At 42.0% G+C, this 27,762-nt stretch overlaps 1 protein-coding gene across 3 annotated transcripts in view; it reads right to left on the bottom strand.

Moving 5' to 3' along the window:
• The window catches only part of grin2da (glutamate receptor, ionotropic, N-methyl D-aspartate 2D, a), a 492,433-nt gene that overhangs the window by 22,444 nt on the left and 442,227 nt on the right, over positions 1–27,762 (bottom strand). For all 3 annotated transcript variants that reach the window (XM_079570853.1, XM_079570852.1, XM_079570854.1), the window contains 3 exons: positions 27,386–27,455; positions 23,876–23,993; positions 3,293–3,354 (listed from right to left, as the gene is read on the bottom strand). In XM_079570853.1, the coding sequence (XP_079426979.1) occupies positions 3,293–3,354; positions 23,876–23,993; positions 27,386–27,455 (250 nt within the window). The remainder of the gene's footprint in view (positions 1–3,292; positions 3,355–23,875; positions 23,994–27,385; positions 27,456–27,762) is intronic.

Genomic DNA, 27,762 nt, shown 5'->3' with positions numbered 1-27,762 from the left:
ACTTTCCATCACAGTGGCTTCTAGGACGCTCCAGGAACAACTGTTTGGAAGGTTTTCACAGCTGATGGACCCTCTCACCAGAAAACCTACTTATTCTGTTGGTGATACGGACTCACAACTTTCTCCTAAGCTCCAAAGTCCCAAAATCTGAGGCGAGGAGAAAGTACATACAGTAAACTAAACTACAGACCCAAGTCCTCATGCACATTGAGCCCGGGACCTTTTAGCTGTGAATCAGGGGCTCTAACCACAATATCGGTAGGTATTTACTGCCAAAGAAAACCCATTTGTTTGTGAGACAGCAGATAAAAAGTTAATTACAAGCCGCGGCACAATGGCGGGTCCTTCCTGTCAAAGCATGTCGGAGCAGCCATTTGTAATTCACACTTTAAACGGCGAGATAAAAACAAAAACAAAACAGAATCACAAAACACCGGGTCGCGAGCAGACGGAGGTGACGGAGGGGGACTCAAATTATACATGCAAATGAGTTTTTAGTCAGTGTGAAGAGTTTCCAGGGGGGGCCGCTCGCCAAAACGATGCCACTCAGTTTTTAATCATCTTCATAACTTGCTCGTCACGTGCCGACAGTTGGCAACAATAACCCCGGTTCATTATTGGCCCCGTGTAATTAGATATTTTACTTTTGATCTAAAACTAAATAACCTATGACCATCAGGAACTGCTTCACAAAATAGTGTAGAACAAGATCATATTCGGACTAAACCAGGGTGTAAAGGGGTTGAAAATAGACATAAATTGGAGTAAATTGGGTGTAAACCTAAACCAGGAAAAACACTTAACTTACAAAAAATATCAAAAATGAAACTCACTAACTCACTATGCTCTTCTCGTACACCAACTAACTCCATGTCCTCTCTCTCAACACAACTTATCAACTAACTCTTTGGTCTTCTCAAAATCTTCAAAAGCACTTTGGTCTTCCTCCTCCAGCTGTTCTGGGGGGACCCCGAGGCGACACCAGGCCAGCTTGGAGACATAGTCCCAACAGCGTGTCCTGGGTCTTCCACGAGGCCTTGTCCCACTAGGACATGCCTGGAACACCTCCCGAGGGAGGCGACCAGGAGGTATCCGGAACAGATGCCCGAGCCACCACAGCAGGCTCCTTTCGACGTGAAGGAGCAGCGACTCTACTCAATATTCCGGTCAAAGTTCACAACTGCCCACGGTGTCAACAAAGCCCATTAAAACCAAACTATCATGGTAGAACAACCAGCTATTTAGTGACTATTACGTCGCTTAAAGTGATTTTACGGCGATATTCAGGTTCACATTCATTCTCCATTGCAGTGCAACTGTCCACGTGAGCTTAATCAGTCTATGAAGAGTTTTGCTCTATTCACCAGTGCAATAAAGGAACCTCACAATGTTGTATATGGAGCCACCATGCGTACTCATCACATTTACTACTTAAAGGGGGGGGGGGGGGGTATTATGCAAAATCGACTTTTTCAAGCTTTACATCATGTTATTATGTCATTCCTTCATTAAAAAACATGCCTGAAGTGTTGCCTTGGCACATTCACATGTTTTTGAGTAATCTGTAAAAACTCTGATGGCGGCCATTTTAAGGATAGGTTTGCCTGAGTCCTCCTAGGAACGCCCCCACCTCCTGGAGACGCCTCTGAGCTTTCGTCACCAGCCGAAGAACCAACCACTGCTCCTCAGCAGAACCCCCTCCCCACTGATGCCACAGACAGCGTGTGGAGGGGGCGTGTCGGAAAGGGTCAGAGGTTCTTAAAGAGACAGAGGCCTATTTCAAGACATTCACTACAGCCATTTTGAGAGAGCAATTTTATACAAGGCAGTTATTCTAATTTACTGCATTTACAGACCAACAGAAGGTTTGGTCATCATTGTAGTGTGATATAGACTGGTGCTATGTGATTGAAAAAAAACACAATACCCCCTCTTTAAAGAAAAGATGCAGAACGTTGTGACAAATGGATTAAATTAGTAAGTTTGACATACAGCTAACCAGTAATGCTATTTGTACGTCTATTTACTTAATACAAACAACTGTTTTTTATTTATTTATTTGTTTAGCAAGAGCCACGAGTTCTTTCTCTCTTCCCATGATGTCCCTGTTTACAGAATTCTTTTAAAACATCAATTTTTAAAGCTCAAAATATTCAATATCTGTGTCACACTCGGTCAGTTTGGGATACGACCTGGGTAGTCCTGACCTTTAACCTGGACCAGCATGCTTTGCGCTCGGTTAGATGCTGAATCCGCTTATTAGGTGAGTATTGGCAAAACCGGTTCATTTGTATTTTGAGGCGGGGGAGGTGATGTCGGCAGCTGATGAATGTAACTAATAAAGCAACGTGTAATCTAACTTTGTTACTTTTAAAATCAAGTAATCAGTAAAGCAACTAAGTTACTTTTTAAAGGAGTAATCAGAAATCAGTTTTCAAAACTGAAGTTGACAACACTCAGCCCTCAACCTGGCAACTTTATACCAACAAGCTGCAAAAACATGACCGTCCAAACTCTCTGGAATCGTTCCACTCAGAGAACAGAGACTTCTTCCGCCTCCTCCAACCTCTTGTTTGTTCAATAAATGATACAGAGTTTGTTCTGGTAAAAAAAAAAACAGTGCTACAATTTAACATGTTATGGTGATTTCAAACTCAGCCTTATCTTCCAAACCCTTAAAGACAGCGGCTCTAATTGATGTGCAAAGATGCGGCTCCAAGATGGAGGTGATAATAAACCGCCAGGCGTGAAGAGCAAAGGAAACAACGAGGAAGTGTGAGTTCATTTACATTTTACGGGTTAGAGGCTTGGTTAGGTGTTAAAAGAAGAGCTTAATTTGATTCTAACTCACACTGTGGGACAACAGCGACTAAACCATACGCTGAAAAACACGCTAGTAATGCTCAGACACCGACAGCGCTGTTTTTGGTGTTGGCAAGATAAATTATTTGGACGATTACCAAAGAAACCTTATGCTTGACTGTACAGTATGTAGTTCAAGCACAGCAATAACTGAGAGATTCTTTCCCATCTCTGCAAAGTATAAAGTTGATTCTCTCTGTATTTATCGGGTGAAATGTTATGTAATTTGGCTTTTGGAAATGATACAGAAGTAATAGGTTTGTTTTTTGGTAATCATTTCTCTATTTGGGAAATATTTCGGACATGCAAAGGGCTCAGCTTCATCTAACTTTGGAATCTATACAAAGTAAAAGAATCTAAAATGCAGCTGAAGCTCTCATAAAGGGAGCTCAGATGAAGTGACTGTCCCAGGGAGCGTTGAGATTCGTACCTCGATCTTGTCGTTGTGGCAGATCCCGGACAGCCACAGCCTCTCCAGCATGTCGATCTCATCTGAAAGCGAGAGGGAGAGAGGGCACGGTCAGAGAAGGCGAGGAGGAGAGAGAGGGTGAGGAGGAGGAAGGGCAGGGAGGTCATTGTGATTAGAGAAGGAAAGAAGAGAGAGAACTTTTGAGTTTTACAGAAAAAATAAGAGTTCTAGGGGAGCCACTTCACCTTTGAATGAAGAGCCACGACCCAAATAAGAATTGAATATGTCATGTATGACGCAAAATACTGTTGTTTTCTCAGATGAAAATGATCAACTCAATAACAGTCACTTAAACAGACTCTTTTTTCTATACTCATGTTTCTATACTTTTTCAGAAGGTAAACGTTGGAAGAAATGCTCCTTGGAAAAGGCTCACGACTCCCAAAATTATAATCCAAAAGATCCAGGACCCCACTCCTGAGACCCTGTGACCTCATACGAGGACATTACATTTTTGCCTCTTGACACAATGATAGTCAAATTTGTACATCTTTGAGCTGTTGGCCACATTTGGGGACACTGCCCACGCCATCGTGTGGTGATATCATAACATTGCACCAATGTCAGTGAGAAGACGATGGCGGGAACATCAGCAAAATCCTTCTACACCAGTTCTCGAAAGAAAAATGATCCAGGTAAAAAATCTATCCAAATTATATGAATAAAAGACATTTATTTATGTACAACACTGTCTCTATCATCATGTGGGGATTAAAATTTGACATTTGATATTTTAGTAATTGTAGCACGCTAGGACATCAGTGAATGTGAAGCACTGGTTTGAGGACATTGGGCCCATATAACGTTGTTTATTCTACCATGTGGTTAGCTAAACTTGGGACTATTTAGATGGATTTACAGTTGTAAATAGTTATTGTAAGTGGCACATTTGCATAGTCATGTTGTGTACAGTTGTAAATCTTATAATAAAATACTAAGCGGTATGTTGTCATAGAAATAAACGATATAGCTAGCGTGCTATATAGCTAGCCTATTTAGCCCAGCCTCTATGATAGCCATCTGTCTCAGATGTAGATTTTAGTATATTTTTAGCGATGGAGACACTGCACGAGATGAGCTCCCTGGTGGATCAAAAGCAGGGAGACGCCTCGGACAAACAGAAGCCTAATACTGTATCTGTCCCAGCGAGTTTGAAATGGCTCCAGATGCAGCGACGCACGTCTTCTTGTTAGTTCGATTTCTTTCAAGATGGCCGCCTCTGGTTGGACTAATCCATACGGAGAGCTTTACACGCAGTTAATTAACCTCAAGGTCAGCGCAGGCGGCGGCTGCGGTCACTGGAATGAGGAGACTGTGTTGATTTGGAAAGCCACAGCAGTTCAACCGTCGGCAGATCCCCAATGACACGCAGCTGTAATCAACTCCCTCCGTGATCGTCGGGGAGATTACTTTCTTTAGGGGATTAGTGTACAACGGATTAGGGGGAAACTTTGAATTGAGAAAACCCAGAGCCTTTAGGTTCAGGGCGACTGCAATAAATAAATAAATGGACAAATAAACAGATAGTTCAATTAATGTTTTCTTTGTCTCAATGACAAATTGACAAGAGCAGGAGTTTGAACTGTGCTATGATGCATCCTGTTGTGTCCATGGGCAAGGCACTAGACCTCTCTGACATATTCACCATAACAGCATGTGGCATAAAATTAAGTCAGATCACCGTGAGGCTTTGGAAAACTCAACTGAAGAATCAGACAAAAGATACACAGTTACAAAGAGAGATGTCAAGTTTAATCGATTTGAAGATTACCACGGCCATTAACACATTGACGCCGCGCTGTTTTGGGGATTTAGCTGTAGAGTGGCAACAATCCAGACCATTTTTATGATATTTGTAGCACCACAGCGTATTCTATGTTATAGCTATGGACACATACTATGGCTCGTTTGAAAGACGAGACTCTAAGATCTCCGTAGGTGAAGACCTTAATTCTACGTGCCTCGGTTCCTGAGAAATCTAAGCGAAACAGAGGCTTGTTCTGATCAAAATCACAGATTTTTTTTCTAGATTTGGAGATAATTAGTGTTTTATAAAAAAAACACTCTCCTTTCTGATTATCTCCTCTCTCCAACTCTCTCCTCTCTGGACGGACACTAACGTATGTGAAGAGGCACGTGCCTATATTTATTAGTTTCAAGTCAATAACAACATTGTTGATAAATTTTGAAACACCGCATGTTGCCGCAGATTGATCGCCTTTTATCGCATTTAAACAGCCTGGTTCTCGGATTGAAGACTTTAACAGGATGTTTCTCAGTCGTCCTTGGGTTGCCGATTTTGACCATTTAAAAACTCAGAGAAATGTTCAAATCTCAACTGTTTGGAACTTTCCATTGGAAGCTGCTCTGCTTTGTCAAACGCGCTCCAGAGAGCGAGAGAGAAGTGTCGGGTTTACAGCTGTTCGCTACACAACACCACGCCCCCTCAGACAAACACCACGCCCCCTCAGACAAACACCACACCCCCTCAGACTAACACCACGCCCCCTCAGACTAACACCACGCCCCCTCAGACTAACACCACGCCCCCTCAGACTAACACCACGCCCCCTCAGACTAACACCACGCCCCCTCAGACTAACACCACGCCCCCTCAGACTAACACCACGCCCCCTCAGACAAACACCACGCCCCCTCAGACTAACACCACGCCCCCTCAGACTAACACCACGCCCCCTCAGACTAACACCACGCCCCCTCAGACAAACGCCAGGCCCAGAAAAGAAACGCAATAATGCAGTATATATAAAATGTCCACATCCTGACTCTTCACAAGTTTATGATTGTCATTTATTTCACTTCTGTTCATCACAGAGCTACCAAAATCACACATGAGGTGTATTAGAGTGTCAAAGGTGATTGTTGTTTGAATGTAAGAATGGGACATCTCACTAGGAATCCTCTGAAATATTGCCTCAAGATCCTACAAAGGTGGGGTTAGCGATCATGACGTCACAATAACCAAAAAGCTGTCACGGGTCATAATTACATCAGGTCTTGGTCCTCGTTTTGGTCATGGTGACGTGTTTACAAGCAGTGACTTCCCTCTTTCTTAGTACAGTGGCGTTTTATTGCTTTTTCCCCCCACACCTGCAGCACAGTGGATGTGTCACAAGAGGCTCTACAGGGAAAAGAAAAGGTAGAAGAGGTATCCGGGCAAGACTCGCAGCTAAGCCACACAAATCTTCGACCTCTACTAAACTTCGCAACGTTCATTGTACTCGTGTTACAGAATCACTTTTAGGTTCAGCAGCTTTTAGTACATCCGAAAGACAGAACAGGAGGAAAAATGTGATTTATGAGATTCCGCGCAAATCATGCAATAAATCATACATAGGTGAAACAGGGCGAGCCAAACAAACAGAATGTGACATCAAACAGAATGTGAAAAAGAAACAAGGGCACGACTCACACGAATGAAAAAAAGAAAAGGCAGAAAAGGAGAATTTAAAATGGGCTATTTCGGACCACTGCAAAAGAAATAATTACATCATGGACTGGGACGGGGCACGGGTCATTGGATCTGAAACCAACACATTTAAGCAGTGGATTAAAGAAGCTATAGAAATCAGGAAAGAGAGCACCGACAACATCAACCGTGACGGAGGAGCTGTTTTGGAGAGGAGGGAGGAAGTGGAGAAGGTGACCAGTGCAGGACACCACGCTCTGGAACTGGGACAAACCCAGGAGGCGGGGCACCGTTTCAGAGGAGACTGAAGGCAGCACATTCTGGACAAAGGACAAAGCTCTGGACTTTGTGGCGGCCGATCCATGTGTAGAAATACTGTCTCATGCTCCCTGATCCACGTCCATGCCATCAGGGAATCAGCTGATCTCATTCTTTGGGCTCACAGTTTTCCAAAATATATAAAGCAACCGAGCAGCATCTGTCCTGTCTCTGTCCTGATTCTGTGGGATTAATGCATTTATGTGGGGAGCCTGTCCCATTAGCATCCCCCTGTCCCGGATGTGTGTCGCTCTTTTATTGATTCTGCCCCCGGTGTCTTCGCTCAAATGCCAGGACATTTCTCAACCCCTTTCAAAGGACAGCTTTCTCCTCTCAAAATCTGGGCCCTTTCTCATAACCTTATCAAAGTCTACCCTACACTTCCTCTCCGAGTTTCAAATCTGGGCTTCTGTACGCTTTTTAATGCTTTAGCGAGAGGAGGTTTGGACAAGAGGCAAGAGGAGGAGGACGCAAAGTCTGCTCTGAGTGACTGAAAGCAATTGTCTTCAAGGTTTTGTCATGTTTTTCAGAAATGTGTTCCACAAATACAGGCCACTGCAGACATACGGGTAATAACACAAGAGCTTCAGAGTCGTCAGATTTTTCACTTGCTTTTAACATGTTGTTCATTTTGATTGCAATATGTGCACTTCCTTTCTCCGTCTGGGATTCTCCAACAGTAACTGGGAAAGCTGCATGTCCACAGAGGGTTATATCTGGAGTCAAGAGGAGACTGAGTTTTTTATTTTAACCATGAAGACACTAAAAGTAGTAAATATTTTAGATGGAAAGAAGAAGAATGCTGGTTTATGTGGAACTATTTCCGATAGTTTAAAGCAGGGGTCGGCAAGTCTGTGTCAAAATGCCAAAACACCATAGCCTTGGAATCCCCACGCCCGAATCATTTGGAGCTTCACAGCAGCCTGGGGACCATGGCCGAAATTTGGGACCAATCACAGAATGAGGAGAGACGGCGAGACGATGACGCGCTATTCGACCTGACGGAAGCTTGTAGTTTGTTTAGGGTCCAACATGACAGCAGCAGACGCGACGTCGTCTTTCGATCAAGCTTTAGACCGTGTTTAAATAGTTTAGCTGTACACTTTCATTCACCACCACATCAACAATATTTCACGCACAGCCTTTTCCATCTTCGAAACATCTCCAGACTCCGCCCCTCCCTCACACAGCACTGAAGTCCTTATCAATGCACTCGTTCCTTCTCGTCTGGACTATTGCAACTCCCTCCTATAACTTTTTTTTGCCACCGAAACACATCCGCCGTTTACAACATATCCAGAACTCTGCTGCTAGAATCATCACCCGCACACGTTCCTCCGATCACACCTGTCCAGCAAGTCCACTGGTTACCGGTCACACAGCGAATAGAGTACAAGCTCCTCCTGCTAACCTTCAAAACTCTCCATAACCTGGCTCCCACTTACTTCTCCGACCTGATTCTCCCATACACCCTAGCACGCTCACTCCGTTCCTCATCTGCCGCCCTGTTGGCCACCCCATCCTTCAAACTGACCACCATGGGTGCTCGGGCCGTCAGCCGCTCAGCTCCCAGGCTCTGGAACTCACTCCCACAACACATCCGCTCACTGGACTCTATTGATCTTTTTAAGTCTTACATTAAAACACACCTGTTCAGAGCTGCCTACTCCTGCTAAAGTTTTAGTTACCTTTTATCTGCTTTTTACTGTAAGGTGACCTTGAGTGCTAAGAAAGGCACCAACAAATAAAATGTATTATTATTAGCTTGAAAGTTTACAGCGGGTACGTCATCGGACACGGTGATACGATTGGCTGTGGCCACGTGCAGACGCATGACAGACATTCATAGTGCACAAGATACGACTATGGACGATCGTTAACCACACCTTTCCTACGAGAAAATGAATTGGTGGTTCAAAGACTAAATAATCTGTCATGTTTTATCTGTTGATAGCCAGGCTAAAAACGCCAAAGCCCAAAACTCACAATTGTAGGCCAAAGTAAAGCACCTCTTTTAAAAATTTTATATGACCTCATGTGTATTTGCCGAGAAAATGTGAAAATATTGACAGTATTTTCTACATTTTAGAGTCTGACTAATGAATTAATATTTCTTCTTCCTCCTGAGGGCCAAAGGTTTTATGCTGGAGGGTTAAACTTGGCCCCTGGGCCTGATGCAGCTGTTTTTTTCTATCGGAACTGTCGAAACAGGTGCGTCCACGATGGAAAACCTTGAAAAAAAACTAAACCAGGAGGCTCTGGGTGAACTCCATCAGCACCTCTCTCTCTCTCTCCCTCCAGTCCCGGCTTTAAGCTTCCCCCAGAGCTCCCTGGTCCAGATCGGTGGCAAAGACAGACCCAGGACGAGTAAAGGTCACGAATTACCCACAATCTGCCGCCGCTGTCGTCTGCCTCAGGATGTTGTGGATGAGCAAAATATTTAGCCCAAAGCTGGCATTCAAAACAAACCAAAACAATCCACAATGGTCACATGTTTATGCCGTGTTGTGCTCATATTATTTACGGTCAATACGAGAAGCCGGGATCCTTTATTTGATCATATAAATAAGGGATTTGAGCTTCCCGATTTCTGGGTTTCTGGGAGATTGTCTTTGAATGTCGTATTGTCACAAAGACATGGATTTGTACAAAGGCTTCCATTCTTGCTCTTTCATTTACTGTGTCCTTGACTAAGACAGTGCATGAATAAGTCTTTGGAAAAACAACAGAAGGCATTACTTTCTTTCTGTGGTGATATGCTGTACTTCCTGGCTCCCTGAACCACTCATTAACAATTGGAGCCCAATGAATTGTGGCTTTGTTGTCTTGGAATCTGCCCATCAAGGAAAAAAAATTGACAACCTCAGTATGCGTCACCTGTAATTATCTGAAGGGAGGCTCTCATGGGAAATCTTAGTTCAAATAATGTGCTGACCTGTTCTCAGTGAATCATGTGAGTGCAATTTTCATGCTAAGAATGTGACTTCCAATCCCACAAACTGTATCCTGTCCTTCGAATTCCGCCGTGATGCAGTTTCAGTCTCTTTTTCACTCTTTCATCATCTCCGCTTCATTTTTAGAGCATTTTTTTCTTACCTCCCTCTTCCTGCACTGCAAAAAGCACCCTGCTAAAAACAAGGAAAACAATCTTAAAATTAGACATTTTGTCTTGTTTTAAGGAAAAAATTCTGCCAATGGGGAAGCATTTTTTTCTTGCTAAGAGTTCTTATTTCTAGAATATATATAAAACAAGAAAGACACACTAAATTTAAGCAAATAAATAGCTAGAATTAAGCAAAATGTCCTCAGAAAATGGAATAATTAAAGGAAATCATTCTTTTTTAGTGAAAAATTGTGGGGTATTTTACTTAAATGTTGCTTGATTTAAGCAAAATTTTCTAAATTACACACATTTTTGAGAAAAATGTTCTTAATAAATACTAATATTTAAGGAAAATATTGCCCGTGCCCGGAGACCCATCTCCACGATGTGGAGCCAGGCTGATGGTCAGAATCACCTGGCCGGAGGATTCACCTATTGTACATGTTTTTAGTGGTAGGGGAAACGTACACAGACACGGGGAGAACATGCTCCACACAGAAAGGCCCCGTCCTGGTGGGAATCGAACCCGGGACCTTTGAGCGGTGAAAATATTCTTTGTCTAAAGCTGAAGAAGATTCAAAAAGTTTTTCGTTCTTGTTACAAGAAATATTAGCATGTTTTTAGCAAATATATCTGAACAAGAAATGGCTAGATTTTATTTCCTAAAATAAGATTTTTTTTCTCAATAAAACTTAAACAGACATTATTACTTTTTAGGGAAAAAATAAGAACTTATTTCTTAAAGTAAGACATTTTTTACTTGCTTAGAATCCACTTTTTGCAGTGTGGTGTCTGCTCTTTCACACAGGTTTGAAGGGCATCCAGAATTCTCATCCTCCTTTCACATTACTTACATTATGCTGTCCCGGAGAGCATTCCGGCCCAGTGTTACGTCAAAATCGAAATGCAAAAACAACTCTTTCTTCAAGGTTAGTCTTATATTTTAGTGAACAGATTATGAGGAATCTGGGAGTTGCTGAAGGTTCGGCATTTCGCCCAGAGCAGGGCAGCAAAAAACATCAAACTAAACCAAGTCAGTTCCTGATCCTTAATTTCTTGGTTTTAGCCCCTTCACATGATGGACCTGAGATACAAAAAAAGTTAAGATTACTTGGAGTTCCTATTCCCAAGCAAATCTGCCATGTAGGTAATATGGAAGGTTAAATTGCCCCGTTTTCTACCTTTAGGTTAATTCTGCAAACTCCGAGGTCCTCAGGTGATTCTAGTTTTTAGTCAGAAGAGTAGTGAAGAGTAAATCAGGGTAACATCAATTCAAAGCTCCTTTTAATTTGATCCTTATGTCCGCATTTAAGATAGAGTAATATCTAACCATGCTTGTGCTTTTTACAGCTAGAAGGTTTCGGGTTCGATCCCCGGCCGGACGAGGAATTTCTTTGTGGAGTTTGCATGTTCTCCCTGTGACTGCATGGGTTTGCCCCACCACTAAAAACATGTACATTAGACCACATTCCTCCCGGTTGTAAGCCAAGCAGAGGTTCCGCTAGACCTTTTTTTTTGTCGGCCACTTTGGCCGGCTTGGTCGTAAAATGTCGGCCATTCGCAAGAATTACCGGCCATTTAAAAATATATACATAATGAACGTGGCTTATTATCAACAACAATCTACATTTAGACAGAGCTACACAAGTGCTTTAGTTGGTCCCAAAACACGGCTATTTCTAATTAAAGACTGACGTGAGAAAAATGTAGCAACAGCGAAAATCCAAACATGAAGTTGTGCGCGTGGAGACGGTGGAGCAGCAGGTGTCGCGCTGATATACACCACTCATATGCACTTCAACTCAGACAGAAAGTAGCCGATATCTACGACCCTCATGCTGTCCTTATCCAGGTCTGACCAGCTGCTCAGCGAGGGCGGGGCTGTAGATGCCCTTCCGCGCTTTTACCTGGCTTCAAAATATTGAATAAGTCCCTCACCACTGAAATATTGTGGAGAGACAAATCGACAGCACTAAAGTCACAAAAGTCAGTCTCGAGCGATTCAAAACGGACCCAGCTCTGCTGCGCTTTAGAGCGGCTCCGAACACCGGTAACTGAGCCGAGGCGTCTGCGCAGACTGACCGAGGGAAGCGCCTCCAAACCCGGTCACTCTCCCGGGAGGAGCTGCTGCGGGACAGCGCGTCAGTCTGACTGAACACATGCGCGTTTCAAGAATATCCTAATCAAACATATCAGCTGCTGAGTTCTTAACACACTTATATAAAAGTAAATGCACCTGCCGTTTTCTTGGAAAATGTGACGAAGCACGAAGAAAAAGCGTTACATATCCAGACAGCGATGATGGCGCTTCCACTGCGCTTTGTAAAACGGGCTAAAGGCGTAAATCAAAACTTTTTTGATAGAAATATTGAACCTTTTTTAATATTTAGGCCTGTCTCGAAAACATGTTGTTATGTTAGTCACTGACTTAGGTGACATGTTTGATATATTTTTCTATATTCTCTCTTTTTTACTGTCGGCCAATTTGGCCAATGGACATAATTTTTACCGGCCATTTGCTTTGCAAACCGGCCAAAAGCCGGCTACAGCCGGCTAACGGAAACCCTGAAGCCAAGTGTAAGCCATTGTTATATATTATGCTATCAAAGCATTTCTCTGACCCAAATAATGTTAGTTTATCCATTTATAAAGTATGAAAGAGAAAAGCTGCGGCATGACACAGATGTGAACTGAAAGCATGGCCTCGTTGTCACGGCAACGTTAGCTAGACCAACATGGAGGCTCTGAGGGAAAGTTTAGATGTGTTTAGTGCTTTATAAAGGAAACTGCTGAGGAGAAATCCCGGTTAAGAGATGAGCCAGTCCAAACCTCCCCCTCTTTGCACAAACCATACATTTCAGCGACAAATCAAATGCACAAATATATATATGGGTAAGTTGTAATGTCAGAATCCCATCCGTCCGACCATGTTTTCCAAAATGACTATGTTACGGGCGGCGTGTTTGCTGAAGTTTGCTGTGACAGGAGCCGCTGGACTTGTTGAACGGGCGGCCGGGACGATTTGGGGGCGAAATTGAAGCGACGTTTTGAGTGGCAGAGGTAATGCGGGAGCGCTTTCACCGAGTCTGCTCCATCTCGGATCAAATTGTTTTGTTGGCGGCTCCGGAGCGCTTCTAAAAGCACAAATAATGACTGAGGGGAGGCAGAGGCCGAGAGGACAGAGAGCCAGAGAGAGAGATGGAGCGGGAAGAAAAAGTTTATTTCTTTGAAGATGTGTTTTGGAGAAATAGGACGGACGGGGAGTTTCGGACTTCAAAAACAGAAATAAATCAAGATAGTATTCTGTAGCTTCTCCTGCAGCTCACCACAACACAATCAATTGATGTTTTTTTCAATACTTGGACTCACTACAGTTCTTTAGAGTTTGATAAAAGATACATGTTATAGTTCATTGTCAATTCACAGAGAAACTGAACTTGTGTTTCTCTCAACCCTCGGCACAAACAGAATTACGTTTGGAAACACTTTTTATAGATTGTTTTTACATTGTAGGTTCTCACTGAAGGCATTCATTTATTTACAAAAATTAAGGCTGAAATGGATTCTTCACAAAAGCCTCCTTTTGTTTATATCACTGCTTTGTACTTTTGACAATGAGCTTCATGATGTCGTCTCCACAAATGGCTTTGTGTGAAGAGCTATTGATGATGAGTTAGGCATTAACAGAAGTAGTAAACACATTCTACTCTAAAGAGCCACATATGGCTCCAGTTATGGTCCTGGTATTTGGACGCAAAGGGACACAAGGGGGCGCCCTTCCAACCTTCTTAGTGTACATGTGAATTGACTTTCTTCAGATTAGACTTTAGGTCAGACACCATGAGTGACAGAAACATGACACTAAATACAGTGAGCTCTTTGTTTCCTATAAAAAGGCTGAGGCCTCATAGCTCTCAGTGAAGAAGGAAGTCATGGAGCTTTTGCTTTAGACCAGGGGTGCCCAAAGTGGGGCCAAATTTGGCCCGCTGAAACAATTCTGTTGGCCCGCCAGAGAGTGACCTACTTTTGCGCTGCATGTGGTTAATACTAACTCTCTTCCATTCATTCTCAATGGTAAATATGGATGCAGTACACTTTTTGACCACCAACGTCAAATTGGGGGCGCTGTTTCTCTCCTATCACAGAGTTAAGAAACACTGTTGTGGTGTCTGGGTATTATCAATCACAGAGCGTTGTAGCATCAACTTTCACAGTTTTCCAACTTTTATTGCCAAGGTTGTTGACATCAACAAAGGTACATGTTAAAAGAATTGATGCTGAAATTATCTAATGTGACATTTTCTTTGAGTTAACGAATGAATGAGGTAAAGTCACTGTAAATGCTGCAGATACAGGTGTTTATTTTTTTTTATTTTTTTTACATTTTGCACTATAGTGCTACAAAACTAGGCTTTTGCCACAGTTACCATTTGTTTTAATATAGCTTGTTTTTTGCATGGACAGAATTAAATGCAAATGTTGGCTATCGAAAAACTAAAAAGTAAATAAAATAAAGTAACTATTATTATTTGCAGTTATATGTGTTTTGTGCTTGACATCGCCGTGTTGGGCCCGCGACTCACAGGCACTTTTTCATTTTGGCCCCTCAGAGACAAAAGTTTGGGCACCCCTGCTTTTGACAGAACTTCAGACTTCTGCTGTAAGAGGAAAATTCAGAAAGTAAAGTATGTGGTAAAAAATGAAATGAACATTCTAAGTAAACTTTCAAACTTTTAAACTTGATTTTTAAATCACACAGTTGATGCTTATAAAGGTTAGAATATCCATATATATTATCTGAGGTAGGGTCATGTGTGTCCCAGTTCCTTGCTGGACCATGACAGATAAACCTCATGAGCTTCTACTGAAACATCTGTCCACATCAGTCTTGCTGCAGCAGAAACAAACAACAAGGGCTTGTTTTTTTGTAGACTTAGACTAATTAATAATTTACTCTGACATTTTATTCACATAAATTCAGGATTTTCACACCTATTACTAAGGGATTGTTGAATATCTATGTTTTAGTAAGAATCTAAACATTGTGATCTGGACTATAAATGGATCTTTTTCCTCGTGTTTTTTTACTTTTCTTTTCTTTCTACTTTTTTGTGACATTTTTCTCAAACTTTCATCAATTTTTCCATCACATTTTTGTCATTTTTCTGTTGCTCTTTTTCGGCTTTTATGTTGCGTTTCATCACACATTTTTATCACTTTTTCACAGATTTTTGTCACTTTTCTGTTTCTCTTTTGGGCCGTTTTCATCTCATTTGTGTTGTTAGTTTGACAAACACTTTGTTCAGGTTGGGTTAAAGAGGTTCAGGTGTTATAAAGTGTTACCGATTTGTCCGTTGTATCTGATTTACTTTTGAATCTCAAAATTACATCTCATTTCTCTGCTATGAGATCCTTGCATTTGTGGCATAAAAACATCGCATTAAAATGGCATTAAAAAGTATTAAATGCGCCTTATTGCTAATGAAACATCTTCATCTCCCTGGCTTTGATTCTGTTCTGCTCTTTTTTATCAGCAGTGAAGGTTTGTATCCTTTTCATTTATCCGCTCTTGTTTGAACCTGGCCTGCTTGTTAGACCCTGCGGTAAGACTAAAACAAAAAACAAACAAAAAACACTGGCCTCAATTTTCTGCCCCCAAATAAAGCCAACATGCAGTTCTCTGAAGACTAAATAAAGCGGCTGTTTTGGAGCATTCCTCCCGAGGACGTCCCACCGCTGCACTTTGTTCTGCCTGGTGCTAAAAGCAGTTTGTCTCCACGCTTCTTTTTCATCATTAATTTTGTTTTTTCTGCATCGGCTGGCCTTGTTTTCCAGCAGTTTGTGGTTGTCAGTGTGTTGAGCGGCCGTCAGAGGAAGCTCAGGTGCAAAGGATCAGCGGAGGTAAAAGTGGCCTTTGAGCTGAGGGACATTTCTCTGAGGTTTTTGTGTCAGAAGTGAGGGGTCGCCACAGGGGACGGGGCTGTGAGCGACTGTACGCTGCTCCCCCAGCTGAGGCTCCACTTGGGGGTAAATCAGCAGCAGGGACTGACAGCTGGCAGTGGCTCAGTGGTTAGAGAGTCCATTCATCGATTCCAAAGGGGTTCGAATCAGTCTTAATTTTGTCGACTAAAGTATTTTGTCATAATTTTAGTCAAAGTAATATTTTTGCTGATTAAAATGAGACTAAAACTGTGTAAAATGTTTCGTCGACTAAGATAAGACTAAATAAAAATGAAAAGCAGAGACTAAAATCACCAAAACTCCCAATGACAGTTTGAAAGAGCCTTAGATCATTTTTAATCCACTGCCAAAGAAACTTTGTTCATGTGGGAGAAGCTCCATAAAGCAGAGGACATTGATTAAATATTATATGCAATTTTAGTTGACTAAAACTCGACTAAAACAGAAGAAAATTATTTGACTAAATCTTGACCAAATTTACATTTTTGTTTAAAGACTATAAAACTTAAACTTAAAGGGATATTTCAGGATTTTTGACATAGAGCCTCATTTCCTAGTTATCCAGAGTGTGTTGATTTCTGCAGATATTTTTTTTGTAATTCTTGCAGTTCTTCTGTTTGAAGAGTTTCGTGGCGCTAGGCTAATGCAAGGCTAGTGCATTTCTATGGTATCAGCTAGCCTGCATTAAAAACAGTCTGACCCACTCCACAGTGCACCTGAGGCAAATCACTTATAACACCAGACTAACCATATAAATGTTTGTGTAGAGTAATTTGAACCATTTTGCATTTAAAAGACCTTATATTTGAGCAGCATCAGCTTCGTGGTTGTATAAGCTACGCAGCGGTGGAGTGATCTGCTAGAAAATAGTCCCTCAAAATGCGATCATTCATGTGATGCAGGTCAGTTATATTCCAAAAATTATTATCGAGACAGACATTTATATGGTTAGTCTGGTGTTATAAGTGATTTGCCTCAGGTGCTCTGTGGAGCGGGTCACACTGTTTTTAATGCAGGCTAGCTGATACCATAGAAATGTGCTAGTCTTGCACTAGCCTAGCGCCACGAATAAACAAATCAGCAACACTCTGGATAACTAGGAAATGAGGCCCTATGTCAAAAATCCTGAAATATCCCTTTAATAAACACACTGGTTTGAATCCAGCTGTGGCTTGTGCTTGCCTTTGCTGTGTCTTTGTTTTAAGGCTCAATCTCCCTCGCCTGGAGACCAGTTGGAGACTATTTGGCCCTGGAGATGTCCCCGAAACGTCATCTGGAGATAATGCGAGTCTCGGTGAAAACAAACAGGTTTGGGGTAAACGGAAACTGTACGGAGACTTTTTCCCAGTCCCCATGACGTCTCCGGGACTTTGCAGGGACGTCACAGAAACACCTCACAGGTTGATGACAACAAATGATCAACGTTGCCATAACTGATTGAGATCTGGGAGACCATACGGAGACCACACACGGGGCAGTCTCTGCAACATCTCAGCAACTCTCCTCTGGTGACGTAAGCCCTTCAGACACTTCACCCTCTTTGTTTATGTGAGGATCAAATAAATAAAAAGCACAAGCGGCAGTTTATCAACACTTAGAAATATTTATTTGTCTCAGTATTGTCAGTTTGTCCACAGGGAGCCATCGTCAGACCCTGAGCTATGTTTGTTCGGGATTATCTGATGGATTAATTTATTGTGCATGTTTGAGTTGCTTGTGTCCACAGGAAGACCTGGAGCCCTCACAGACATGATTATACACTCTACAAAAACACACTCTGATATTTGGTTGTAGCGCCTTTAGCTTCGATTACGGCACATTCGTCGCACCGCCTTCGTTTTTCACCAAGATCTTGTATTGACGATGGGACAGAGTGACCACTGTGCCTCCCAAAGATTCTCAGTAAGGTTTAGATCTGGACTCTGCGCCGGCCGATCCATCTCCTGCTCCCTGCTCACGGTAGCGCAGCGGTTAGTGCTCTCGCTTCACAGCTAGAAGGTCCGGGTTCGATTCCCACCTGGACGGGCCTAGCTGTGTGGAGTTTGCATGTTCTCCCCGTGTCTGTGTAGGTTTCCTCCCGTCACTCCGGTTTCCCCTACCACTAAAAATATGCACAATAGGCCAGGATGAATGATGTGTGAGTGAATGTATGGTGGTGGTCAGAGGGTCCGTTGGCGCAGACGTGTGTAGTCGCGAAAGCGCCTCTGACAGTCTCCCCCAGGGGAACTTCTTCTTCTTCTTCTCCCTGAACCGCTCTTTCACAAGGTGAGCCCAGTCGGTCTTGGCGTCATCTTGAAATATGCCCGTGCCATCAGGGAAGAAGGAATCCACTGACGGAATAACCTTCAGGATGTTCAGGTCGTCGGCTCATTCTTTGGGCTCATAGTGTTGCTGAACCTGGGCCTGATCAGCCGCAGCCGCCCCGGATCAGAGCAGTTAGCTAAATCCAGGTAGCGACATGCAAACTAAGCTCCACACAGCTTTGCAATCGAACTCAGGGCCTTTACATTCATACAGCCACAGTGCCACCAAAGCCGTCCAAAAATATTCAATATCCCAATCCAGCGCTTCCTTCAGGTTTTCCTCAGCACATTTCTATTCCACACTTGACAAGGCTCCTATTAATAAAATATATTTGAGTCCTTACCCACCAGTGAGAGTGAAGGTCAGACCGGAGCTGCAGTGGGACCGGATTTAGACATCAACGCTCGTACCGGCCACGCTTCCCACAGCCTCCAGAGCCACTCACATTTAACTGTATTTAGAGCCGTACCCCGCTCGCTGTCACCAGCCCCCGGGACCCGACGTCTCCGCCGCGCTCAGGCTTTCTCCGCCTGGCACCCGAGGTAATTGCTAACTGCGCTAAATTGCTATCCCCTTAAGAGCGCTATTTCCAGTGACCAATTGTGTTAATAGGAAAAAAGAAAGAAAGAAAAAAAAGAAAAAAGACAGAGGGAATGTGCTAACAAAAGCCGCATTATGAAGAACAATTACCCATAATGCATCTGCAGTGAGTGGTGAATTAGCATGTCTGGCAGCGGCGGCCATGTTGGAGACAGTGGAACATTTGTGTTATTGTCTAAAACACAGCTGTCCCTTCTCCTCAGCGTGAAAGAGTCTGTCTGTATGAGCCCAGCGGGTCTTTTCACCGCAATGCACTTTTCCATTTACATGCAAATAACGTGCATAATAAATGTGTGCAGATTATTATGGGAAGGACAATGTTCCCGACATCATATCTGCAAATATACCGAGCATTATCTTTAAAGCATTGCTCTGTAAACGCTTTTTATGGTAAATGCTGCATCCATTTCTGAATTACATGGTGAGCGTTATTTATTTTCCTGTTGGGAACTCGAAAAGCTTTTTAACCATCACCTGTTCACGCACACATTCATTTGTTTTAAGTGGACGATGTGCATTAATAAACATGACGATGTAAATGTGCCCGGGTTAGTCAAAAGGCCAGTTTTTGTCGGTCCGAAAAAAACGTAAAGGGTGAAAGTCACAAATTACCGGACAGTATTTCTGCGTTCATGTGGACTGGGGAGCTTGTTTTCCTCGTTTATTGTCACTTTGTTGTGCTTTTTATATCGGAAAGTGGGGATTTTGATGTCATCAAATAAAAGTCTTTTATCACTGATTAGTGTTTGACTGAGCTCACCATTTAAATTTAGCGTTTGCATCTGAAAAGCTAAACTTTGGTTTGTTAATGTCATAAAATATCATGTAAATTGTCTTTTTGCTTGATATGTAAAATCGCCGAAATATGTTACTCCGAAGGACAACAGTTCACACTAAACTCAAGAAAGGAGCAGTGTTTAACTAAAAAACTCACATTAGAGGATAAAAGAACAAATCAGCTGATCTCTGCAGTCAGGTGTAGAAGTTGGGAAGCTCGTTTTGACCCGAGTTCCTCAGTGTTTTTCCCCAGTTGAGCGAGTGTTCATGTGCATTTTCCAACAATGGCAGTGTACAGAGAAAAGACTGGGAGTTGAACCACCAGCCTGTAGGTTAGCCACTGAATAACTGCCTCCCCAGCGAAAAATACAAGAATCTAAATTCAAACTAGGGGGATCATTTCAAGATGATCTTTTTCCATAGACTGTGTGGCTATGTGCCAATAAAACGAGACCCGGGAAGAGATTTGTAAAAAAAAAAAAAAGTCTATCGAAATCTGTCTTGCTGGAATAAAAAGTGTGCTGCCTTTTGGTTTTGTGCTGATAAATGATCAACATGATACAACTTAAAGCAGCGGTTCTTAACTGGGACCCACTATAGTCCTAGGGTTCCATTTTCCACACAAATTAATATTTAATAAACATTACGTAAACCTATAAAGCTGAAACTGTGACCACAACAAAGTGTTTTTATGATGTTTTTTACAGATTCAGCTGTTTCTGCACTTTTATACTGCAGAAGATAAATATTGTAAGTCTGGGAAAGGCTTGTTGACAGTCACTGACTTAAAGCAGGGCTAAGCAAGTTTGTATGGTTCTGGACTGATTTCTTTCTCTATTGAAGACTGTTCTTTTAAAAAGTTTAGTTTAGTTTAGTTTAATTTATTTGAGCAACTACATTTTCCTGATTTACAAATACACATTAAACAGTCACAGATGCTCAAAAGGAGTAGGCTGAAGCAAGAAGCTTATGAGCGCCTACCCCACATTCCACATAATAAACATTCACAATTCACAGTAATACGTGAGGACTGTATCCACGACCAAGAAGAAGTTTGCACATGAAAAAAATAAGAAATCTATTCCTGAGTAGCCAAGTTCTTTCGAGGCATTTACATCAGAAGAAAATTAGATTACATGGTGGGAACGAGAGAACAAGAGAATAAGAATTCATGTGTTCAATTTTCCATACCCAGGCAAATACAGCTGTGTGCAGGCACCTGTTTATGATTTACATGCATGCTATTACATACATCAAAATGAGAATTATGATCATAGACAGAAGGCTTGTTTACCTGCTTTACTAGTTTCACTCATTCCCTGAGATCTTCCTCAGAAGCGTCACCTGGTGGTGAAAGTGACGTGTCCTATGCAGCTTACATGGATTTACCAGTCAGTAAGGAGAGCTTACGCCCCCTACAGACTTCTCTAAACTAGTAAACTAGTAAAGCAGGTAAACAAACCTTCTGTCTTACTAAAAGAACAATATTTTAGTAAGATTTAACTAAGACAGTATATGAACTTTTTTTTTTTAAAGATTTTCTTTCTCAAGTAAAGCACAATTTGTACAAATGCCTCCTTTATGAAATCATAAAAGGATTTGTTGTATTTTCAGCATTTTTGAGTACTTAAAGTGGTAGTCTGTAAGTTTGCAAAGTGAGGTGACACAGGGCGAAATGTGAAAGTAAACTCCTCCCCTGTTGGACCAGAAAGCCCTTCTTAGTTTGCAAAATGATGAGAGCAGGAACAGAATTTTAAAGTAAACGATCAAGCTCCTCCCCCTCCCCTCCTGATTGGATCTGACAGGCTGGTTCACAGGAAAAGCTTGTGTCATTGGTCAACGCGGGAGGATACTTGACAGTGATTAGCTACAGAAATCTGGGAAAGCATTTGTACTTACTTCAAGACTATCTCTTTAAACAGGCATTTGATGTGTGTCATAATCATTTGCAATATCATCTTGGGGGCCAGTGGTTCTATATTGGAGAGACAAACTGCATTTGACCCGTTCTTCAAATAGCACAACCTGTCATGAGAGCAGTGGGCCACCAGGGACCCATCATCACACCCTGACACGTACTGTATCTCCATGGCTTCGGGTTTCGTCTTTGTACAAGAGTATCCCTCACAGAAAAGTCGCCCAAAGTCACAGTCGTCCCTCCTGAGTCATTTCTCATTATTGGTTATTAGCGCATTTAATTCAAACTCCTCACAACTGTGGTTTTATTTGACCCATAAACGAAAGCTGTGGATTTGTAAGGCGGCCGGTCTGTCCCGCTGCCAGAGGAGCGGCCGGTCGTAACTCTTCCACACAGGCCGATACTCAAACGCACAATTAGTCCATTACTCTCAAAATGCCACTCTGTCATTTTAACTACGCTACATAAACTTCCGCCCCGCATCCACATTATGAGCTTTCTGCATTAGATTAAGCGCATTAATTAAGTTCTATTGTAATCACGCGGGGGCCATTTTCTGGGGCAAGTATCTTCATATCTTTGCTAAAAGAGACGTTCAGCGGCAAAGAGGCTGGGGTTTAATTTCCACTGTGTTACTTGGAGTGGTCAGTAAGTTCTGCAGCACAATCTAAATCAGGCGTCCAGTTCGATTTACAAAAGGTTTGACTTTGAGGAAAAAGAAGCCACGTTCCTGCACGTCCTGCATGAAGCAAATAAACGACTTGAATTTGTTGTTTTGGCCAAATATCTCTGTATTTGACCCGGCTTTCAAGGCTCCTGATGCAACTTCTCAATTGGGAAGCACTTTCTGGATATGGAGCAAGGTTTGAAGGTTATATAACAGCACATTCAGGACATTTTGTGGCCTTTTGAGGAGCATGAATTCCTGAGCATTTAAAAAAAAAGTCTCTAGCCCATTCCTGTGCGAAGTTATGGATTTCTAACAAAATAAAACGTTTGCTCACTCCAGCCACAAGGGGGCAGCTTAAAGGAGCAGGCCACCATTTTTACATCCTGAGATAAGTTCTTACCTGAGCTTAGACGAGTTGATACGTACCTGTCTCGTCTTTGTGTGTGCGCTCAGTCACGCAAAACGACCAAAGATGTTGTTAGCATCTGGCCTCTCCCAGTGTATTCCTATAGCTCCAAACGGGGTGAAGTTAGAAGCTGCCAAGCTCTTCCATGGGCACAAAGACCAGACAGGTACGTATCAACTTGTCTAAGCTCAGGCAAGAACATGCCTCAGTTTGGAAAAACAGTGGCCTGTTCCTTTAAATAAAAAAAAAAGTAAAGAGTTCCACACGTGTCCAGCAGAGGGCGTTAATATAATAATAAGGACATAATAAGAGATCACAGATGTGACACAGGCTGATAAAGTGCAATAAGTGCAAGCTGTTGTTATTTATGAGGCCACAGTCCTTTACAATATATGCGGCCCGTGACCCGCTGTGGGGGCTGAATTTCAGCCCTTGACCCAAACGAGTTCAACACCCCGATGTAGATTGAGCGGGAAACTGTGCTTAGCCAGGATCTAATCAAGGCGAGACACTGCAGTCTAGTAGAAAAAAGGCAGGAGACTTCGCATATCGATTTGGGATGGGTGTGTAGGATAGAGGCTAAAGTCAAAGTTACAAAGGAAGTCCCGCAGCTACTGTAGCGGCTAATTTGTTTCACAGAAAGGAAATGACCATATTTGGGTTAGAGCATCATCTGTCTGAGCTTCTGCAGCACATGTGGATGTAAAATGTCAATATTTGTGAATAAAAATGCGAGGGAAAGCTGGCTTTGAAAAGAGATGTTGTAGCTACTTCTAGAATATCTCTGCCTCGCTGTCAAAATGTCATAAAATAAGCATCATTCAGGGTTAGTTTTGTCTTTTCTATATTCTGACATGAAAATGAAGATGTTAAGGCAGGAAACTACCATCAATGCCATCAATAATAATGATCGAAAATGTTATCTAATCTAGTCTTCAAAAGGGGGTCCCCCAAGGCTGCTTTTGGGTCCCCTAATTATTTATAAATTTACTACTAAACAGCCTGTGATGGAAGTTCAAGGCTTTTAATCGTGTCAATGTAAACGTTCTTGTCTCACCGTCTCCCACCAGCTGCAGCAGAGCCAAGTCCAGCGGGCGTTTCCAGCGCGAGTTTTTGTGCAGCGCGATGCCATAACCAGTCGTGGCAAACACCTTTCCCGAGCCAATGGTCATCACCTGCCGCGAAGCAAAGAACAAGCAGTGAAGCATCGGACGTATCACTTCAGAGAAATCTTACGCACTGTGGCATAATTCAAGAGCACAAACATTTACATCGACCAGGTTATTTATTGGATGAGCCACTTCTTTTTTATTGGACAAGCACTTCAAAAATGGGTAAACAGGATGCTCAAAGTGACAGTCTTTAATCAGGAAGGTCAGGGCGCTAGATTGTTTACAATGTCTTTCTCTCCTCATTTTGCAATCTTACGGACGTTTACTTCAAATATGGATGGAAATAGGAATAGTTATTGGTAACATTTTATAATATGGTTCATGCTTGATTTTCATGAACTAATGCATAAATGAATGCATGATTTTATGATACATTCATTACTAAATCATGACTTCTCTTCACATGATCACATATTGGTTCATGGACGACTTCATCCCTGAATCACACGTCTCAATACTGTAATGAATGGACATCCAAATTTAAATAATTCATCATGATCATAAGGATCATGAATGAACATCATGAATTCACTAAAATGGCAACGAAATGACAATAAAATTATCAACCAATCATGATTCCTTCTGTGGATCCACCACCTGCAGGAGGAGCCATAAGAGGTTGGTGCAGTGTGATTTGGTCAGCTTCAACGGCTGCCCCCACGACCCGGCAACAGAAAGGTGGAAGAAGATGAATGAATGAATGAATGAATGAATGAATGAATGAATGAATGAATGAATCATGATCATGAGGATCATACATGAACATCATGACTCATTTGGCGGAAATCTACTGGCAAATTATGTCCCTGAACTAAAGTGGTGCATTACCCTAAACTTTTGAACCTGTGAAAGACCTTAGTCCTGAAGAAGAAGCAATGATTTCTGGATTTTTTTCCTCATTTGGATTTTTTGTGTGGAAAAAACAATTTAAAATCTTTTATTACAAATTATTACAAGTACAGCATCACCAAATAAGATCTCCAGAGCTGGTCTTTAACAGGTTAAAAACTTTAGGATAATGCACCACTTCAGTTCAGGGGACATAATTTGCCAGTAGATTTCCGCCAAATGAGTCATGATGTTCATGTTGATCATGATTGATTATTTTATTGTCATTTCGTTGTTGTTTTAGTGAATTCATGATGTTCTTATGTGATCCTCCTGATAATGATGAATGATTAAGATTTTCATGTAATGTCATTACAGTAGGTAGACGTTTAATTCAGGGATGGAGTCGTCCATGAACCAACATGTGATCATGTTTGTTCCTGAGAAGTTATGATTTAGTAATGCATGAATGTATCATAAAATCATGCATTAATTTATGCATTAGTCCATGAAAATCATGCATGAACTCATGTACCATTATTATAAAGTGTTAATTATTTAGACGCAGAAAACAGAGTTATCGGTCACTCTTTTCAGCCAAGCCTTTCAGCTAAGGCTTCAGTGATGGTTATTCTCAGCACTGATCCAAGATATTGGCCAGGCTGAAGTGCTTTTTGGGCCAGATTAAAAGGCGCTCCCAAGCCTTCGTTTGCCTCCATTGGGAAAGGTGTTATGATGTTTGAGTAGTGCTTTTATTGGCTTGTATCTCGACGTGTGTATCTTGGACTTTAACTTCTAAAGGTGAGCAATAGGATTCATATTGGCTTTAAATCCTAAAAGGTAAAGTAAATAACACAATATAACAACTGATCTGACTTGCCATTACATGACAAATCACTTTAAGCTTGAAACAAATACAACTACTTCTTCAATCAAAGCAAAAGATACTTCTTTACTCAATGACTCACACACTTTACAAGCCAACACTTTTGTTTTACTGTCAATGTGAGTGAGTAATGTTTATCCACTGTCTCCTCCAGTCTCTCGAATCCCCGAATGATCGACTGCTTTCATTTTATTGCGGAGAAAAATTAAACAGGCCAGAGTTAGTTTGTTAATAATCACTGCAGAGGAGGCTGCGAAGGGCGCAACAGGGAATACACTTCCCGTACTTGATATTACACACGGCCACAGCGCTGGAGCGGAGAGCCGAACAGCATTTAGTGCCTTATAAATAAGTCAGCACCAAATGAAAGTGACAACATTAACTAGCTCCAGACCACCGGGGGGCAGTTACACTGGAACTGATGGACCCTAGTTTATTTTTGTCAGAAGAAAGTTGAGTTTAGAGGGACTTTACAGAGTTTCAAAATGTTAAAACTAAGTTTTTTCATCCCCCTACATGTTCCAGCCATGTCCTAATGTGTCGAATGAGCTCAGACTTGTTCACCACCAAAAAGTTGTTGGGTCAGAAGTGCCGTCATGCACGAGCTTAATATAGATACTGTAGTTACGCCTAAGACCTAAGGTGGCAGTAGTGAGTTAAAAATGACCAACTTGCATCTAGTCTCTTTAAAGGTCCTATATTATGCAAAATCAACTTTTTGGAGCTTTTAGCCATGTTATTAAGCTATTTCTATATTCTGAGCATTTCTCCTGAATCCTGCTTTGAGTGTCCTGAGTTGTGACACTCAGGACACTCAAACAGGAACCTTCACCAGAACCAAAGTGGATAAACTCTTATAACCAGCGGCCAAGGACAGAGCGGTGAGTCAATCAAAATAACCTCCAGAAAAATACTGATACCACAAAAAATAGTACTCCCTAGTGGTAGATGTACATCATATCATATAAATGCCTATAATTTACTTTGGAATGGCTAAAATAGCAGGATACAGAAAGGCCGGGTGTGTTGCATACTGTACTTCTTATAATACTGTACATAATATATTGCTACTGCTGAGTGAATACTTCAATACTTTCACTTAATTGTACTTTTATTGTACTTTTACTCAAGTGATGAAAGCCAGTACTTTGAACCCCATTAGGGACCACTTTGTCTTGTAAGAGTCGCCCAGGAACTCAGGTTTGGTCGGATTTAGCTGGAGGATAGATACAGAGGGCATCTCTGGAATCGCCCAAATATGGTCATGTTTGAAAACAGTTAAGGGGGAAAACAATTTGGAGAAAAATCTACTACTTTATCAAATGCTGAATTATGAATATAGTTTTCTATTAAATAAAGTTACAAAGACATAGGAAGGAGCAAAGTGGTTCAACACCCCATAAATACATAAATTAATGGAGAATGCTAACTTGATGCTACATGTTAGCATCGGGCAAATGCTAATGGTTAGCTAGCGCTAGCTACAACTGCCGTTCTTTCACTTCTACTGAACAATCTGCTGTGAGAAAATATCCATATGGGCCCGATTTAGACTTTGCTTTATTTATGTGATAAATAAGTTCATATTCCACCAGAAAATGGCAATAAAGATTCTATTTTCCCCCTCGGTGAAGCCACGCCCCCTTCTATGACGAGCCTATTGTGCATGTTTCAGGTTTACCTTGCATCCCTCGTCCTTCCGGGCCATGTAGTTGAGCACGGCCGCGTCGTAAATGAAGGCATCCAGTTTCCTGCGGGGGAGAATCACAGAAGAGAGCGAACATTACAATAAAGCTATGCGCCCCTGCAGCTCGGATCGCACTGACGACAGAGGAGAGGGGACGGCGAGGGGAGATAGGGAGGACAGAAGAGCGCAAACAAAGACAGGGATTTCCGCCTGCCATTTCAATGCCGCTTTCTGTCACTTTAAGGACGAGGTTTCATCATGACACAAAAAAGAGATGTCACTCACTGCCAGCTCTCACTCCCGCGATTTGAATACAAACGGATCAAATATACCGCACAGAATCGGAGGGACACACGGCGTGAATGTAATCA

Source organism: Gobius niger, assembly GCF_951799975.1.
Source record: "Gobius niger genome assembly, chromosome: 14".
Classification (NCBI taxonomy): domain Eukaryota; kingdom Metazoa; phylum Chordata; class Actinopteri; order Gobiiformes; family Gobiidae; genus Gobius; species Gobius niger.
Note: the sequence above shows the minus strand (reverse complement) of the source record. Positions and strands in the feature narration are given on the sequence as shown.